The 18,329-nt window shown below is 51.6% G+C and overlaps 9 protein-coding genes across 9 annotated transcripts; 5 read left to right on the top strand and 4 right to left on the bottom strand.

The window, feature by feature from the left end:
• Nucleotides 1–435: 435 nt before the first annotated feature.
• Nucleotides 436–1,408, top strand: Z518_04078 (uncharacterized protein; the record flags this gene model as incomplete). The annotated part of the gene is made up of 3 exons (XM_013417786.1): nucleotides 436–561; nucleotides 632–679; nucleotides 737–1,408. The coding sequence occupies 3 exons, from the start codon at nucleotides 436–438 to the stop codon at nucleotides 1,406–1,408; spliced, it is 846 nt and encodes a 281-aa protein (XP_013273240.1).
• Nucleotides 1,409–2,024: 616 nt separating this feature from the next.
• On the top strand, nucleotides 2,025–3,647 carry Z518_04077 (uncharacterized protein; the record flags this gene model as incomplete). Its single annotated transcript, XM_013417785.1, has 1 exon — nucleotides 2,025–3,647. One exon carries the CDS (start codon nucleotides 2,025–2,027, stop codon nucleotides 3,645–3,647), a length of 1,623 nt encoding a protein of 540 aa, XP_013273239.1.
• Nucleotides 3,648–3,880: 233 nt separating this feature from the next.
• Z518_04076 (uncharacterized protein) lies at nucleotides 3,881–5,422 on the bottom strand (the record flags this gene model as incomplete). Its single annotated transcript, XM_013417784.1, has 1 exon — nucleotides 3,881–5,422. The coding sequence occupies one exon, from the start codon at nucleotides 5,420–5,422 to the stop codon at nucleotides 3,881–3,883; it is 1,542 nt and encodes a 513-aa protein (XP_013273238.1).
• A 357-nt stretch (nucleotides 5,423–5,779) lies between these two features.
• Nucleotides 5,780–6,244, top strand: Z518_04075 (uncharacterized protein; the record flags this gene model as incomplete). The annotated part of the gene is made up of 1 exon (XM_013417783.1): nucleotides 5,780–6,244. One exon carries the CDS (start codon nucleotides 5,780–5,782, stop codon nucleotides 6,242–6,244), a length of 465 nt encoding a protein of 154 aa, XP_013273237.1.
• A 287-nt stretch (nucleotides 6,245–6,531) lies between these two features.
• On the bottom strand, nucleotides 6,532–7,325 carry Z518_04074 (uncharacterized protein; the record flags this gene model as incomplete). The annotated part of the gene is made up of 2 exons (XM_013417782.1): nucleotides 6,532–7,126; nucleotides 7,180–7,325. The coding sequence occupies 2 exons, from the start codon at nucleotides 7,323–7,325 to the stop codon at nucleotides 6,532–6,534; spliced, it is 741 nt and encodes a 246-aa protein (XP_013273236.1).
• A 337-nt stretch (nucleotides 7,326–7,662) lies between these two features.
• Z518_04073 (uncharacterized protein) lies at nucleotides 7,663–10,638 on the top strand (the record flags this gene model as incomplete). Its single annotated transcript, XM_013417781.1, has 1 exon — nucleotides 7,663–10,638. One exon carries the CDS (start codon nucleotides 7,663–7,665, stop codon nucleotides 10,636–10,638), a length of 2,976 nt encoding a protein of 991 aa, XP_013273235.1.
• Nucleotides 10,639–11,172: 534 nt separating this feature from the next.
• Z518_04072 (imidazoleglycerol phosphate synthase, cyclase subunit) lies at nucleotides 11,173–12,946 on the top strand (the record flags this gene model as incomplete). Its single annotated transcript, XM_013417780.1, has 2 exons — nucleotides 11,173–11,295; nucleotides 11,429–12,946. 2 exons carry the CDS (start codon nucleotides 11,173–11,175, stop codon nucleotides 12,944–12,946), a joined length of 1,641 nt encoding a protein of 546 aa, XP_013273234.1.
• Nucleotides 12,947–14,114: 1,168 nt separating this feature from the next.
• On the bottom strand, nucleotides 14,115–15,049 carry Z518_04071 (uncharacterized protein; the record flags this gene model as incomplete). The annotated part of the gene is made up of 2 exons (XM_013417779.1): nucleotides 14,115–14,260; nucleotides 14,314–15,049. 2 exons carry the CDS (start codon nucleotides 15,047–15,049, stop codon nucleotides 14,115–14,117), a joined length of 882 nt encoding a protein of 293 aa, XP_013273233.1.
• Nucleotides 15,050–15,640: 591 nt separating this feature from the next.
• Nucleotides 15,641–18,013, bottom strand: Z518_04070 (uncharacterized protein; the record flags this gene model as incomplete). The annotated part of the gene is made up of 1 exon (XM_013417778.1): nucleotides 15,641–18,013. One exon carries the CDS (start codon nucleotides 18,011–18,013, stop codon nucleotides 15,641–15,643), a length of 2,373 nt encoding a protein of 790 aa, XP_013273232.1.
• Nucleotides 18,014–18,329: the final 316 nt, after the last annotated feature.

Below are 18,329 nucleotides of genomic sequence, written 5' to 3'. Positions count from 1 at the left end.
CGATGGTTGAGACAATGTTGACGCCTTGACAGAGAGGAGTCACCATAGACGTCTAGATACGGTACATTCCGAGATTGAAGTCAAGCAAGACCGTATACGGATATTACAATATATTCTGAGACAAGATCTACCTACTGTTCTTCGATGCCTGGTGAATAGGGGAAGCAAGAAAGTACCGCAGCCTTGCAGCCTTGTTTTGCCGAAAGAGGAATAGTCGAAAAATGCTGTTGCCAAGATGTTCGCGCACCTCATGCGGCAATGCTCCTCCGATGGAGGTGTTGCGCATCTCAAAGCAGCCTTTTGACAAAGCTTCCTTTGTCGAATTGCTCCCTTTTAGTTTTCCTCCTCCCCTCCTTCAAGTTCTCGTTCTACAGACTTGAGCTCGTCCCTCTCACTTCCTCATCCCCGTTCAAGGCTTCGCGCCTTGCCGCAACCATGCCCGGCTTTGACTTCAGCAATTACAACCGCAACGCGGCTCTCCACGCCCGAGGAGTCCCTTTACCCAAAGCCACAAGCACAGGGACGACCATTGTGGGCTGTATATTTGACAATGGCGTGGTGGTATGTGGATAAATTCAGTTTGGTAACAATCACTTCTGGCCGTCGCAACACTGACGAACGAATTGCGCAGATCGCTGCAGATACCAGAGCCACAAGTGGTCCTATAGTAGCCGACAAGGTGCGCAGTCAACATGTGTGACATCTTATCGAATGATCTCTGACTCAGTTTCTATAGAACTGCGAAAAGCTGCACTATATCTCCCCCAGCATCTGGTGCGCAGGCGCCGGTACTGCTGCTGACACAGAATTCACCACCGCTCTCATCTCCTCCAATCTTGAACTACATTCTCTCTCAACAGGCCGAAGTCCCCGTGTCGTGACGGTGATGACTATGCTGAAGCAACATCTCTTCCGGTACCAAGGTTATATTGGAGCATATTTGGTGGTTGCTGGTGTTGACCCGACGGGTGTCGGATTGTTCACTGTTCATGCCCACGGATCAACGGACAAGCTCCCTTATGTCACCATGGGCTCCGGTTCACTAGCGGCAATGGCGGTCTTCGAGTCAACGTGGAAAAGAGGTTGTAGCAGAGAAGACGCCATCAAACTTTGTGCCGAAGCCATTCTGGCAGGTATTTTCAACGACTTGGGATCGGGAAGCAATGTCGACGTATGCGTGATGGAGAAGGACAAGCCAACACAGTTGATGAGAAACTACATCAAACCCAATGAGCGGGTGAAGAAGGAACGAAACTACAAATTTGCGAAGGGCACAACAGCGGTGTTGAATGAGAAGGTGATCACCAAAGAAGAAATTGGGCGCTATGTGACCGTGCATGAAATTGGCAGTGGAAGTGATTCGGATAGCCTGGTGGTGGTCGAGAAGATGGATGTGGACGATGCGTAAACGTCAGCCAGGCTCAGCCGAGTCCGGAGAGAAGACGCAAAATGTAATGTCAACTACACTGGTGATTTGGGAACAAGGAGTGGATTTCCTGGTCCACATCGTGGCAGGGGCATGGCTACGGCTCACTTGTACATCTAAAGAAATGAAAGAACCCTTGGAGCAAGGAACAAATCGCTCGGCATTTGATGACCGTATTCATCTGTGACTAGCTTCATCAACTCTTCCAACCCCCAGTCTCCCAATCTCACTCTCTTCCGACCTCAACGCGCTATGTAGACTACCACTAATCCCGGACCGTTGACCGTCCTCTTCACGAAATCCCTAGGAAGACTGGACTTCGACACGTGGCCCTGACCAAATACCCACCTTCGAAAAGTACATAATTTTTAAAATCTCGACCCATTCATCATCCAGGGGAAGTAACGGTTTCGAATTCAGTCAAGATAACTTTGTCCATTTCATCTTCTGGAAGCGAAATGCCATAAGACTTTGCTTGGGACGTGACATCCCAGTCAGCTGCAATTCGCAATATTTGACCAGGCCCCTGAAGCAGCACCTGGGGACTTTACAAGGCTGGAAATTTTACACATATAATACACTTCAAAAGACTAGCGGCATGGCAAATTCGGAGGAAGCACAGCGACCTGGGAATGGTACCCTGCTCCTCATTCTTGTCCAAGTCGCCTCTCGAGCGCTCACCTTCATTGGCAACCAATTCCTTCTTCGTTTTCTTTCGCCCTCTCTGCTGGGCATCGCGATCCAGCTCGAGCTGGTCTCCGTAACGAGTCTGTACTTCGCCCGAGAGAGCTTGCGAGTGGCGCTACAACGACAACCACCAGGCTCAGCGACAGGGAGCCCTTCTCCGTCAGGGGAAAGCGAAGAAGGCAGCCGAGGGAAGGAGACGCAGACAGTCGTCAACCTATCCTTCATAGCAGTTCTCCTTGGATTGGGTATTTCCGCCGTTTTTGGCTACACTTATCTCCAGAGGGCGCCAAATGAAGTCCTGGACAGCCCTTACTTTGCTCTCTCATTCCAGATATACGCTGCTGCCACGTTGATAGAATTGCTCGCGGAACCGGCCTTCGTCGTTATCCAGCAGAAAGAGTTATATGCGGACAGAGCACGAGCAGAAACCGGTGCCGCCATGGCACGGTGCTTTTCAGCCTGCCTTGTCGCCATGCTTGGACATCGGAGAGGACTGGCTCCATCTATCCTGCCTTTCGCGGTGGGACAAGCTGCCTATGCGAGCGTACTTCTCTTTTTCTACCTCCTCCCAATCTTCAGACTACTCAAACACGAAGACTTCAGCTTGTTTCCTCAAAGACTGGTCTCCCCTTCCAGCAATTCGATCTACTACGATAACCTCTTCCACAAAGCAATACTCTCTGTTGCAGTCACAATGTACATGCAATCGGGATTCAAACTTCTCCTGACCCAGGGTGACGCTCTGATCCTGAGTTTCCTCTCCTCCCTCGCGGACCAAGGCGCCTTTGCCCTGGCGTCCAACTATGGTGGACTTCTGGCTCGACTTGTGTTCCAGCCTGTCGAGGAGAGCAGTCGAAACAGCTTCGGCCGACTTCTGTCGCCGTCAACCAGCAAAACGACGCAGGATGCTTCGAAAGGGGCCCACCAGGCCCTGAAATATCTAGCCAATACTCTCCATTTCTATCTTCTGATGGCGCTGCCCCTTGTCAGCCTTGCACCCTATATTCTTCCATTGGTCGTCAAACAGATCATTGGCGCAGGCTGGTATACGTCCTCCACGGCATCTTTACTCTCCACCTACTGCTTCTACATCCCGCTGGTGGCAGTGAATGGGATCTTGGACGCGTTCGTCACTTCGGTAGCGACGCCGGTCCAGCTACGCGCGCAATCAGCCTGGATGATGCTCTTCACGGGCATCTTTGGGGTTGCAGCATGGGCAATGTTAAAGGCGTCTGAGATGGGCGCAGCAGGGCTTGTCGGTGCTAACATGGTAAACATGGCCTTGAGGATTGTTTGGAGCGCAGAATTTATAAGGGTTTGGAGTCAGACCAATATAAAGGACGGGGAAGGACTGGTCAGAGACATGGTACGGGATACGCTCCCAGCCGGTTCATCTATCGCTGTGACAGGCCTGATCACTCTGGCATTGAGGATGAGCACAATTACTGAGTCTACACCTGACAGTGTGGGTTTGGACCGTCAATTCCTGGGCGCTCTCATGGGTGGAATAGTACTCTTGAGTTCCACGGTGTGAGTCCCCCTATTTACGATTCATCCATTGTCTATGCCGTCTGACTGGATGAACTCTACTGACCATCTAATCTTTGCATCCAGTCTATTCACCGAACGAGGATTCCTTTTGATGATGCTCGAAACCATTATCCCTCAACGCCTTGCCATCAAAATTCCAGGACTGGCGAAACATCTCTTGACAAAGCCATCAACAGATCAAACTGTATACGATGCAAAATCCTGAATATGACCATATCAATCATCGAATGTGATTTTCGTCGCCGTCTTTCCATCTTCGGCTTCCCGGAAAAAGGCGCCATACAAGTCATGTTGCTTCTTCTTCACAGTCGTGCCAAACTTGAATAACGATTCCGGAACATCTTGTTTCGCCGCTTTCAGCACATTGATCAACGCCCCAGCGAGACCTTTGTCTTGTTCGGTAAACAAGGTGATGGCCAGACCATCGTTACCAGCACGACCAGTCCGACCAATTCGATGCACGTAATCTTCGGCTGTGAGAGGGAAAGTTACGTTGATGACGAGTTTAACTTCGGGAATATCAAGACCGCGCGCCGCAACGTCTGTGGCCACGAGGAGATTGACTGAGCCAGACTTGAAGGATTCCAGATTGGCAATTCGAGCAGACTGAGACATGTCACCGTGGATACCGGCGACGTTGAAGCCTCGGCCTCGAATAAAGTTTTCGATCCGCAGGGCTTCTTTCTTGTACAAGCAAAAGACAAGAATCCGGTCATCGCGCCTCTCGCCGGCAGTATGCTCTTTTAACAGCTGAAGAAGTCGCTGCTGCTTCATAGCGCCGTCAATGACTTCGACCTTCTGGACGATACGGGTGTTGGCTCGCAGCTCGCCTGAATCGTCGGCATCATTGCGACCGATCGTGATCTTCACTGGGTCCTTCATGAATGTTGCGGCGAGATCGCGGATCGATTTGGGCCATGTGGCTGTGAACATGGCGGTTTGACGCTTGCTTGACGAGGGCATTGCGGAGATGATGTGCTTGATATCGTCCTCGAATCCCTTGTCGAGCATGCGATCGGCTTCATCGAGGACCAGATACCGCGTCTTGGACAGGTCGACGGTGCCATCAGACATGAAGTCCTTCATTCTCCCTGGAGTGGCGACAATCACATTTGCTCCTTGGAGACTTCGACGCTGTTCGTCCTTGTTGGTTCCACCATATATGCACACAGCCTTCAATTTATGAGCGGTGCTGCATAATTTATCAACCTGCTCATACACTTGGATAGCGAGTTCTCGAGTCGGGGCGATGACAACGGCTCTTATTCCCTTGTTCTTCTTCATCGCCGTCAACCGGACTACCAGAGGCATCCCGAAGGCGATGGTCTTCCCGCTACCAGTCTCTGCCACTCCGACGACATCTCGTCCGGATAGAAGGAACGGCCAAGCCGCAGATTGGATCGACGAGGGATTCTGAAAGGAGGAGAAAATTGTCGAAAATTGGGAACCTAGTTCGACGGGAAGATGTGAGAAGGCTAGAATGGGTCTTAAGTTGGTTCTCCGTGAATCAGCAACCTGGACCGACTGTGACTTGAAGAACTCGTCTAAATCGGCTTGCGGCTGGGCATTGAGAGATGGATGAGGTGTATACTTTGTGCTTTCACTGTCGTCTTCCGGAGCCGGTGTCGAATTGGCTGTTGCGTCAGTCGAACTCGGAGTGATATCCTGAAGCCGCGGCCCTTTTTTGCGATCTTTTCTCCTCCGCTTCTTGTCTTGTTTAGTTAACTGGGCTGCCTCGTCGAGTTCATGCTTGCCCATTGCTGCCAATATCCTACACTTTCGCTGAATGCCGCGCAAGAGTAAGGAAAATATTGGCTGCGGTGCCGCTGCCAATGCCACTGCCACTGCCGCAAACAAAATTAACAGGAAATTTTTTTTTGGGGGTGGAGCAACTTTTCTGCCGCATGAGGAAAAAAGGCGGTGTGCCGAGATTTCTGCTCCCAACATCGGAGCTCATATCATTCTAGTGGTTGTCGTTGACTTGATTTTTCGCTCGACTAGTTCCATTGTTTCTTAGATTTATAGAATACAGGTTTGGCTCGACTCGTGTTTTTGACGTCTTCGCTCTCGTTTTCACTGCTTACATGACTGCCTATTTCGTCTCGGCTATCGAAGATGGGCTCGACCAAGACTCCCCTCGAAAGCGTCAAATCCTGTTGGGCGCGGATCTCCCAGAACTCCCCCGTGTATAAGTTCTTCTTTTCCGACATTGTCCTAGTCAGTGCCACGGATGGATCCATGGTCGCTACTCTTCCAGTCACTTCACACCATCTCAACTCCAAAGGCGGGCTTCATGGCTCGGTGTCGGCGACCATCATTGATTGGGCCGGCGGCATGGCCATTGCAAGTACTGGGTTGGAGAAGACGGGATTGAGTACAGACATTCATGTTTCCTATGTCTCGACTGCGAAACTAGGCGATGTTCTGACGATCGAGGGCAATGTGAGCAAAGTCGGCAGAAATATGGGCTTCACAACCGTGACGATATCCAAAGGAAACGGGGAAGACAAGACGATCGTTGCGCATGGCACGCATACGAAGTATATTCTGCGCGATCAACAGCAGAGCAAGAGCTCTTAACATATTGTCGGAGAAAGGCTCCAGGACAAGACGTTCTGTCTCATGACGGCAGCCAGCGCGCGAGGGGTTTTGCTAGCTCCATACTCCCGAGCTCTAGATATTACCACCGGCGTCTTCTTTGCATCAGGCATGACACAGTTCCATGGTGCTATGATTCACTCGGATACCGGAGAACAATATCACACCTATGCTTTAGATCTCTAGCGACGCACAATTACTCGGCGAAAAGAGAATTATGGTGTGAGACAAGCACATCGCACTTTTTTTTTTTTTTTTCAAATTCGCAATCACGGAGCCAATCGGCCCCGACTGAGCCATTCCGTCCACACTCCTCCCAGCTCTCGTGCCAGAGCCGCCGGTGTTCTCCCTTCGCTGTCCACCAGTGTCCGGATGTCTGGGTCACAGTTCCTATCTTCTTTCTGCAGCCCCAAACTCTGTATCGCTTGAAGGACGGGCGCTGGAAACTTGTCCCATTCAAGTTGTGACCCAAGCGCCAGCAGTAACCATGCCACCTCTTGTTGCCCGTACCGGATTGCAACGTGCAGACCCGATCCCTCAATCCCTTCAAAAGTGCCCTTATACCTCAATATGTCAGCGTGTTCTCCCTGCTCTTCTTCATCCACGTCTTTGATCATGAGGATAACGGCATCAATGTCGCCTTCGCGGCAGAATTCCATGTATGCACGACCTTTTCGTTCTTCAGGGTACGCCCGTAGGTAGGCCTCTTCGCAGGCGGCTGGGAGGATATTATAACCCTCTTGAATACCTCCTTCGTTCCGGAGAACGACGAGAACTTGTTGGGCCCCACTGGGTGAGAGCGACGAGATGTCTCTGGAACAATCCGGGCATTCCGTGAGAGTGTAAGCTTCCAAAAAGCATTCCCTGGAGAAGGCTGGTTAGTCTTGTATAGATTGTTTATTCACGTATAGACATACCAATGGTAATGGCACCCGCAGCTTAACTCTACGTCGTCGGGTACACTCTGGACTTGCGCAGTCGCTTTAATATCCTCGACATCACTGTCTGGTTCAATTTCTATGAGAAGTGGCTCCTGGCAGTTTGCGCAAATCTGATCAGCCATCTGGGAGATTCAGGAGTCGGACAAGGTGACTGACCCAAATAATTTTTTTTTCCTTGGGATCTAGAAGAAATAGAAACAAAGTTTGTCCCTGGCCTGGCTTCGATATTCAGTTTTCTCCAAATGGTGGAAACTCTTTTTTGGACCGGGGATCTGCCGTCTCAACATGCAGATTTCGATTTTTGAGCCTCCGAAACCCCCTTTCTGCCTCAATACGCGGATCCCCACAATCCGGCTCATGCGAGACGAACAGTGTCCTTTTGAGGACATCAGCCAGACTGCAATCAAACAATTCTCCTCAAGGACAATTTTACAGAAATCACCATGAGCAATGACAACGATGGAGGAACGTCCTGACCCTGTGGATGTGCCCGTCAGCGCACCATCCGAACCATCCACCAGCATCCCTGAACCGGCACTGCCAACGGGGAAACCGATCATTGCCTCTGCTGCAATCGATGCCACTCTGAGATTTTTGGCAAATGCCAGTAATGAGACACTCGGAGCCTGCGCCGTGGGCTTGTGTGCCTCTACCTATCTCGTGCTCGGCCGGGTTGGTCTGGTCTTGATTGGCGCAGTCGGCGGAATCGTCCTCCACGCTACCTGGGAGAGTCAGCATAGTGGAAGATCAAATGCGGAGAGTCGTGACTTAAATCGTCGAAGAAAAGAGCTCGGGATTGAAGTGGCACAGAGAATCCTCGACTGGCGAGAGAGAAGACAAAAGGAAAAGCAAGAAGAAAGTGTTTTTGACGATCCCCGCGTCGAGATTGATCCCACCACGAAAACACTGGACTATTCCGACTTCCCTCCGGAGACCGGACGGGCCCTGACCAGCTTGACCGATGCCGTTGTAAGAGACTACGTGAAGTGGTGGTACAGTCCACTTCTTCCGAGAGAACAATCCTTCCCAGCCAGCTGCAGACAAACCCTCACGAGTTTCATCATCTCCTTCTCCAACCATGTTTCGCGCAAACGAGCCGCAGATCCCTTCTTGGATTTTCTATCAAATTCCACTTCGATCGTCATCGTCTTCCTGAACGAGCTGGGTGCGGCTTTGAAGGCTTCGCAGAATCAGGATGCCGAGACGGCCATCAAGACATACTTACGGCTTCAACCGGAGAGTAGCTTGGCCAATGTGTTGAGCAGAGAGCAACAAGAACGCAAACTCAATCTTGTTGCTGACGACATCTTGCAAAATTTCCTCGACCCTAAGGCGTACAGTTATCCTCCGGTCAAAATTTTCCTGCGCGAGGTGCTATCCGGTCTCGTTCTGGAAACTACGATTGACATGTGTTCCAGACCGGAATGGATCAATGGATGGATCGTTTATCTGCTACAAGATGGAGAACCCGAGATCATGAATGTTATCGACGCGGGAGTAGAAGATATGAGTGGAGCCATGTCGCAAGCAAAGACAGATGCTGATTCGGGAAAGGGCCATAGTAGGCGAGTGAGCAGGGCTGAAGAGGCGATGCAAGAAGCCATGCGAGAAGCTCAAAGACTCAACGAGATGATTGCTGAGGATGAGGCCCGACGGAAGCATGGATTGGTTCCAAGCGAGCATGAGGAAACCAGCTCGGTGACAACAGATGCGGGAATGGCGACTCCTACATCGTCGGACAGTGACCGGAATCGACAGGGAGAACGGTCAACGGAGTCGTCTACGGTCTTTGATATCGACGGCAATGCAATCGCTTCTAGCCGCCCCAGTCCAAGCAAAGAGCAAGCTTCCTTTACCGACTTTGATCAGCTGGGCGATTGTATCCAAACCCCGGTACAACCGGTATCTGTCGCTCCACCACCGGCCGAGGTCATGGTGGCAATGCCATTGACGTTGTACAACGCGTCCCTTACAATCATGGATCTCAGCGACGGGCCCGAGAGGTCCTCATTCAAACAAAAACCCAACAATGAGTATCTGCTGCAAATCGAACCAGCCTCACAACGATATCCTGGATGGATGGTGACTCGCCGGTATGCAGATTTTGAGCCGCTTCATAAAACCTTGACTACGATTGCTCGCCTCTCGGGTGTCCCTGAGTTTGGACAACAGTATCCCACCCTACCTGGCTGGAAGGGACAGACCAGTTCGGGTCTGTTGCAAAGTTTGGAGAACTATTTGCGGTTCTCTCTCAAGTTCGAGTCCTTGGCAGAGACCGAAGTGATGAAGAAATTCCTGGATAAAGAGACAGGTCTGCAAAAGGCTCCCGCCCATAGTAAAAATGTTCTGGTTCAGGGGGGAGCAGCCTTGGAGAATGTCGGCAAAAATTTCATCAATGTCCTGGGCCAAGGTGGAAAGAACATTGCTGGCGGGGGTAAAGCAGTTCTGGGAGGAGTGCAGGGGGTCTTTGGTGCTGTGGCGACCGGCGTGGGCGGGGCTCCCAAAAAATTGACTCCTGCTTCTCGACCTGCACCGCAATTCTCAAGGACTGACACAGCTTCTTCCTCGAATTTCAGGTACAGTCAGGAATTGTCGAGACAAAGCACGGAAAGCTTGGATGTCAAGCCTCCGCCACTCCCGCCCAGACAAGACGCCCATACTTCGAGCCCGGCACGGCATTCGAAGACGTCGTCAGTCTTAGGGGATTCTACCCCGCCCTCGGAGGAGGTCCTGTCTACACCACCCCCACCGAGTATGATTCCCGACGATTACGAGCCGCCCACTCTAGCCAAACCGGAGACTCCACCCCGGTCACGACAGGATACGATTGTGGCGAATCCAGCACCACCAGCTCCGTCTTCCCAAATGGAGGAAACAGGAATAACACCTGCATCGAGCCACGTGTCAACGACACCCCGACGGAGGGCGAAAAAAGATATCCCCATCTCCGAGGAAGAGACTCGGATCCTGGTCGAGCTGATCTTTGCCATTCTCACTGAGCTCTACTCACTCTCCGGGGCATGGTCAATTCGACTGTCTCTTCTGGGAGCTGCAAGAACGTTTCTCCTCCGGCCGAACAATCCTCAACTCGAGTCGATCCGGGTCCTTCTGCAGGAAAGTGTGGTCGAGACCAATTTCTCTGATAAAGGACTGGCCACCCATATCAACACCCTCCGAGAAAACACGTTACCGACCGAGGAAGAGCGTGCCAAATGGCCGGAAGAGATAACGTCGGAAGAGAAGGAGAAGCTTCGGAAGAAGGCACGAAAACTGCTGGTTGAACGAGGCATGCCCCAGGCATTGACCAGTGTCATGGGAGCGGCTGCCACCGGCGAAGCCTTGGGCAGAGTATTTGATTGTCTGCAGGTGGAAAATGTAGCGAGAGGATTGATCTTTGCCCTTTTGCTGCAAGCCATCCGAGCTACAACGCAGTAGACGAAACTTGATACATGTGGGATGATACGTAAAGACCTCGAAATGCATCACGATTTGTGCCTCCGAGATGCACAATGTACAATAGTGGCGGGATCGAAATTGAATCGACATGACTGGCGTTGGTTGGGACCTAAGGGGTCGGCGGAAATGATACTCTTGGTATACAGGGATGGAAAGAATTTATTGTTTCCAACGTACCCTACAGTTTTCATCAATTAAAATGCCATGAAGTGTAGCTGCGTAGAAGTGAGGATCGGAGCATGTTATACTTAACACTCTGGTCGTGATGATGTGAAGTGCTATCGAGCGATTGATCAATGGCCCTGTATGACTCACTTCCGAATTCGGGTTCCAATCTTCAAATTTCACTCCTCAGTTACCTCACAGCCCCATACTCGCTGTAGCCTCCTCTCTGCGTGCCATAAGGCCATCTCATCTATTGTCAAGGCAAGATGGCTCGCCCTTGATCCGTCTCTCTCGCATCATTGAGATCCTGCGTTTCCTTTTTCCCCCCTTTTTCTGATACCTGTTAATATGCCTAACGTCCACCTCCTCGACTACGTCGCGGGCAACATCCGCTCCCTCGTCAATGCGATCGAGAAGTGCGGGTATGAAGTCGAATGGATCCGGAGCCCTCAGGATGTGAAGAATGCAGATGTATGTTGGTACCTCCTCACTATTCATTTACATGCACTTCAGCGCAAGGATGGCCGATTCAAATCTGGGGCTACGATTTCATTCTACACTCTACTCTCAACCAGGTGCATCACTCTCTGACATTCTGTTCTAGAAAATAATACTCCCTGGTGTCGGCCATTTTGGCCACTGTCTCAGCTCCCTCTCTCAGGCCGGCTATCTCCCTGCTATCCAGGAACATATCTCATCGGGAAAATCCTTCTTCGGCATCTGTGTGGGCTTGCAAGCCCTGTTCGCTGGTTCCGAAGAAGCTCCTTCAGTCTCGGGTCTTAGTCTCATCCCGACGTCTCTCCGCCGTTTCAATCCCCAAAACAAAGATGGTTCGCGGAAGTCTGTGCCTTGTATAGGCTGGAACGACGCCTCCACGGTGCACCATCAATCTTCTCCGCCCTCTGATCAGACAACCCCAGTGGGCAAATGCTTGTATGGCCTCAACCCAACGAGTAAGTACTACTATGTACACAGCTACTTCGCCCCTTACACGCCCGGGGAGCTGGAGAAAGATGGCTGGACCGTCGCAACAGCCACGTATGGGGATGAAACGTACGTCGGAGCCATTGGCCGCGGGAACGTGCTCGGCACACAATTCCACCCCGAGAAATCTGGCGCGGCTGGTCTGCAAGTCATCAAGGCATTTCTCGAGGGCAGAGTCTGGTCGGATCCCGCACACACTACCCTCTTAATGAACGGAGCTACTTCCACAGCTGCGGACGGGGCCACAAACGGCCTCACACGACGCATCATCGCCTGTCTGGACGTCCGGACCAACGATGCAGGCGACCTCGTCGTCACTAAGGGTGACCAATACGACGTGCGCGAGAAAACCGCCGGCTCCCAAGTCCGCAACCTAGGCAAACCCGTGGACATGGCGAAGAAATACTACACACAGGGCGCCGACGAAGTGACATTCCTCAACATCACCTCGTTCCGTGACTGTCCCGTCGCAGACCTACCGATGCTCGAGATTCTCCGACGCACCAGCGAGACCGTCTTCGTGCCACTGACCGTCGGCGGCGGGATCCGCGACGTGGTCGACCCAGCCACGAACAAGCCCGTGTCTGCACTCGACGTGGCGAAGCTCTACTTCGCATCCGGCGCCGACAAGGTCTCAATAGGCAGCGACGCCGTCCTCGCCGCCGAAGCATACTATGCATCCGGCAAGAAATTGTCAGGCACAACAGGCATTGAGACCATTTCGGCCGCGTACGGCGGGCAAGCCGTTGTGGTCTCCGTCGACCCGAAGCGCGTGTACGTCTCTTCGCCGAGCGAGACAAGGCACCGTACGATCCGCACGGCCTTCCCTGACGCACAGGGGAGAGAGTACGTCTGGTTCGCATGCACGATCAAGGGAGGGCGCGAAACAAGAGATCTCGACGTCACACAGCTGGTCACGGCCGTCGAGGCCATGGGCGCGGGCGAGATCTTACTGAATGCCATTGATCGCGATGGACAGAATAATGGGTATGATCTCGAGTTGATGGCGATGGTGAAAGCCGTCATTGGGATCCCTGTTATCGCGAGTTCGGGAGCAGGTCGTCCAGCGCATTTCGAGGAGGTGTTTCGGTGTACGGACGTGGATGCAGCGTTGGGTGCTGGGATGGTAAGTCTTTGATCCTTCCGTTCTTATTTTCCTGGACTTCTTTATCTTCTATTCTCCGTCCTTCCGTGTTTATCTTTCCTTCGCTCTCTCGATCCATCCTGCACTCGGTTTTCCTTCACTTAGCCCCGTTGACGCTCTTTTTCGGTTCCATTCTTCTCAAAACGGGACTCGGCCGATTTGATTTTCCTCCCTCCGAAATATTCCTTCGACTAACCGAAGTGCCCACTGCTCACAGTTCCACCGCGGCGAATACACTGTTGCTCAAGTCAAGGAACACCTCAGGCAATCAGGTCTCTTGGTCCGGTCATTCAAGGAGTTTGAGTATTGAGTCTTAAATGTGGACGTCTTGGTCTTCAAGTCAGGATGCCGATTCCTGAAGAGCCAATTTATGGTCCGTGAAATTAGGCACGGCGATCGGTGAGTACCAGGCGGCCAGGAAGATGGCATCGTTCATCAATAGGTATCAATGAGGATAAAGATGAAGGATAGGGAGCTCTACACTCCCACACAGGGTAAGAAAAGGGGAAACCTTAGATAATGCGACTGAGAAAATGAAAAGCTTGAGTAGATCAAAAAAGATGTGCAACAATTCTTCTGAGATCTACAATCTTCATAAGGCTCTTTGACTGCTCAGCCTATCTATCTAACGGATCTCCGGTCTTTGGGTAGCGTGGGTATCGCATTCAGGGTGAAAAATGAGGGCTGTTCAAGAATTCAAACCTACATCCCTTCTATACTCTATCGCATCGTTTCTTTCAAATACATCAGCATGCTTCAAACCGTTCAATTCGTTCTAGGTCTTTACTAATGTCATGTTCACCCGAACGTTGGCCCTCAGCGCCATTCTTATTCTTCCAGTAATCATCAGGTGTCAGGTGCATGCATAACCAGCGCAGTACTGTTTATTCATTATCCAGCGGATGACGGCGGTGGCCTATGGCGACCGTAGTATGGCCTGTGTGAAACTCGAAGGCCCCGAGGAATTATCCGCAAAGCGGATTATCATCGGTGACGATCGGACGTTCGTCGGAATTTGCATTCTGCTGGCTCGTCCGAGGTTGAAATGGAAATGGTGACGAAATCATCCGTGTCGTTCTTCGTCGTTCTGGCTCTCTTTCGTTGATGCTCCAAGCATCGACACTCGGAGGAGTGAAATGCCCGGAGAGCGGTGGTCGGAAGCTTACAACTCCTTTTTGGACTTTACGGATCGTGATTCGGAATCCCGTCCCATGGCAATGAGGGTGTTAAGCATCTTTTCCCGTGTGTCTCGGGTTAATTGGTCGACGTCGGCGGCGGTGAGACCAGCAGTAGGAATCGGATCGAGCACTTATTCCAATGTCAGCTTAAGCCATTCTTCCAGCCCGGCCATTTCGGCATACCTTTAACTCTGATAGAACCGCTGTTGAATCTTCTGGCCTTGATATTCAGCACAGCACTGTAGTTCTCCGCCACCACGGGCACAATGGGCACTCCCGCCTGTACGGCAAGGTGGAATGCCCCTTTCTTGAACGGCAACAACATCGGCTCTGCGGAATAACTCCGCGTTCCTTCGGGAAAAATGACCACACTTTGCCTCTTCTCTCGCATGGCTTGGGCAGCTCCCTCAAATGCCTTCACGGCTTGACTCCGGTCCACACGATCGATGAAGATGGCGCCGGAGAGAATCATGAACCAGCCCAATAATGGCATATTGCGGAGAGATTTCTTAGCCGTGACAGAACAGTATTTGGGCCAGATGGTTCCTAACAGCAGCACATCAAGTTCGGTTTGGTGATTGACTACAAATACCACAGGGCGATTGTTGTCGAGAATGTCGCGGCCGTTGTCGACAATATCAAATGTCACGCCCGTAGTGTATGTGCACAGAAGCTCGAATGCCTTGCCTGTGGTCCACTGTGCATATGCGAATTCTAGGCCCATAACTTTAAGTATAGCAGACGCGACGGTCCCGTAGGCAGCGCACACAATCATGGTTAGATAGGACGACATCACTCGGGCGAGGAAGCCGAGAATTCGAGGGGGATTGGGAAGAAAATGGTAGAGACCGAACAGGCTCAGGTTCGTCAGGATGTTAAACCCCAGGAAGTAGAGGATGTAGCGGAAGAGGAAGAACATGGTGGTGGAGGATGGGTTGAGCAGAGCAGCCCAACGGGTGAGAGAAGAGGTGGTGGGTGGGCGAGGTAGAGACCGTAGAATAGTTCAGTTGCTTTGGGGATGGACTGTCCGCTCGAATAAGAATGGGGAGTTGAGAGACATCCGGGAAAAGGGAAGCACCTGCACGAGGATCGAGTGGTCACAAGGTATGAAATTCTGTGAGAAAATCCTGGAGTAAACTTGAGGACGTTGAGTGCAGATGTGAGAGTTTCCCCCACACATGTACCTAGCAGGGTTTTTTATGTGGCCTGGTACCTTCAATCGCCAAGGCACGCAAGTACCTCAGGTACCTGTGGAGCTGGCCACGTGACAAGTTGATTTTGTAACGGTGCTTCTTATACACTCGAACATGTAGAATGGTATACGCTTTTTTTTCTCTCTTTATTGACAAGCTCTTGCTTGCCTAGTTCTAGCTATGACCGCCACTTTCTTTCATGTAGGATCCCCGTGTATCATCTCCCAGGCCTCCGTTGAAGAGGAGATATCCCCGTTCCCACGTGTCGTGATTTCGTACAGCTTTGATGAGGCTCGTATTTCATCCATCAAATTTTCTCATAGCATACGGAAAAAGTAAATGTATGCAAACTTTTTCATTTCGTCCACGTCAACAGCCTTGACCACTTTCTCATCGTTGAACAGAACCCATTGTCTCTCCTCGCCGTCGCCAGGAACCTGTTTTCGAGTGAATGCAACATAGTGGCCAGTATGGATGCTGGCACCCTTATGACAAACGATGCTCTGAAGCTCGAACTTCGCCGGTAGTTGTCCACTCCCGGGAAGGGATCTCGATTGTGTCGAAGCAGCTGGAGCATCTTCACCAAAATCGCCCTGATCGTCCGGGTGGCTGAAGACCCAATCCAGAGCTCGATTGACATCACCGTTGCATTCTCGCAAGGCCTTTCGGGCTTGCGGTGCGCCGATACCCATCTCGCCCAGTTGAGCGATCTTGTCAGCGTCATCTGTGCCGGAAGCGCCACCGCCAAGGTTCAGAGGCTCATCAATATCAGGGTCTTCCATATGCGAGAATAGCCAATTCATGGCCGCTTCGGCATCTGCGTTGCCAGTCGCATGGAGGGCCTTTTCACATCGAACGCGGGGAAATCCCATCGATTCAAGTTGGCCGAGAGCAGCTTCATTCGGGACAAATGCTGCTGATTCCGGGCCGGATCCTCCGACATCTGCTTCTTCAGGCAATTCCTCCTCGTCTGGTTGCAACCCTGGTGACTTGTACCTGCTCAAATCAAAGGGTTCGTCGGTCACCTGGACGGGGATGTCGAGCTTTGTCGGTACCCAGTTGATTATTTCGAATCGAAGAGGATTGATGACCAGATTTTGGGGGAATGTTTTGAATTTTGATGACTTGGAAAATCCTGCTTTAGACCCGCAAGCTGGGCAGGTCAATTCCACCGTGCCTGATGCTGTAAAGATGTCGAGGCACTCTTGCAGAGACACCGGTTCAAATTCGGACCCTTTCGCTTCAATGGCCGGTGCGTCTTCACTATTGTTCACGTGTTTCCTCCGAACGGGAACCGGAATTGAGATATTGTCTTGTTCATCCGTTCGGTACCGTACCCGCCTACAGTTTAAGCACTGCAAGCGTTGTTCAAGGGCAAAGCGGAACGACTGGACAGGATCTTCGCCGGGGTGGGCATTGTGAGAGATGCTGATGAGCTTGAAAAGGTGGAGCAGTAGTTCAAACGCATCTTGCTGCCTCATCGTCGAAAATTCTTCATGCCCTCGACCAATAAGATGCTTAAACATCGCAGGAGAGAGACCTTTTTGGTGCGGTACTTCGGGGTTGTCGGGAGATGCATGAACATTGCTCTCCGGATATGAATATCGACCAGACAGAATACCATCGGCCAACTTTCGTAACTGTGTCTCAAGATCCTCAGCCGGCAGTTTGGCGTTGGGAGGAGGTCGATCCGGGTGGTAGTATCGATGTTGGAAATCTGTGAGCGAAAACAAACATTGAAGGGTGCTGGCAAGATAGCAACTGTTCCCGATATTCTTGAGACCGGTGAAACCGGGCCCAAACAAGGGGGATAGCTCTTTGCCATCCTCTGTCGTCATAGAGAAATCCCATTTCAGATTTTGTTCCACTTGCATCTCCATCAAGCTCTTTTCAGTCTTCTCCCGTTCAGCAATGTTGATGCCCCAGTGAGCCAGGTGCTTGGCAAGCTCAGTGTCGATTCGCTCTTCGTTACATTGATAGCAGTAGACATCGGCGTTGCCTTCCGGAGTGATGGAACCCAGTTTCACGGCGACTGCGTGACCACTCTCTGCCGCGTGTCCCAGTCCGTGAGAATTGCCGCCTACACCGCCAAACTGCGCCCGTCCACAACCCAGGTTGCCACACTCCAAACAGAGCCAGAGATTCTCTTTCAGGTCACACTTGGAACACGAGCTTAGCTTCTGTGACTCAATCTGTCTCCTCGGTTGCTGTTCGAGGCCGAGGGTGTGTACACAGGGCGTAAACTCTTGTTCCCAAGCCTTGACTTCCTCTTGTTTGGCAAATGTCATAGCTTTCATGACCCCATCAACGACCCCCGGGAGGTTTCCTAACGTTTTGTCCACATCCTCTAATTGGCAGGCATAACACTTGACTGTCGTGGCTGTATTATATCTGTCTTCCTCTGTCTCAGCGGCAATGGCGAGCTTGGTAAGCTTAGGCGGAGGCTCATCTCGTTGGACTTGCTTGCGAGTTCGTTTGATGTTCAATACTAACGGATGATTCGTGGAGGAGTGGTGTACAAGAGAGTGATTTCGTTCGCCAGCACAACCGCCGTTGAAGCAGTGTAGGCAGACATCAAGTCCGGCGTCATCATCGATTGAGTCAAAGCACTGGGTACAATCTTCTCGGTATACACTTTGATTGGGTCTCGGAGGTCGAAGATCGTCCAGGTAAGCGTGAGGGCAGGCCATAATGTCTGAGGAAGAGGATGTGAGAGATTGACGAGGTAAGCAGATTAGAGAGATGATAAAGGTAGTGCATAAGAAGGGGGAAGACCAAAGGGAGGTCAGTGGCACGAGAGCCGGTAAACCACGACCAAGACTCCCACTCCGTCGTAACCCCCCAGCCACCCAGGAAGCAGAACAAGTGGGTGACGAGGCTGGCGAAAAGTGCGCAGGCAAAAAAATGAGGCACTCCGATTGGCGGTTTGAGTCCAGCCTGGTGTCGGCCCCTCAGTCGGCTTCGTCTTCAGTCTCTCGTTTAGCAACAACTTACCCCGGATCAACG

This window comes from Rhinocladiella mackenziei (assembly GCF_000835555.1).
Source record: "Rhinocladiella mackenziei CBS 650.93 unplaced genomic scaffold supercont1.3, whole genome shotgun sequence".
Lineage (NCBI taxonomy): Eukaryota > Fungi > Ascomycota > Eurotiomycetes > Chaetothyriales > Herpotrichiellaceae > Rhinocladiella > Rhinocladiella mackenziei.
Note: the sequence above shows the minus strand (reverse complement) of the source record. Positions and strands in the feature narration are given on the sequence as shown.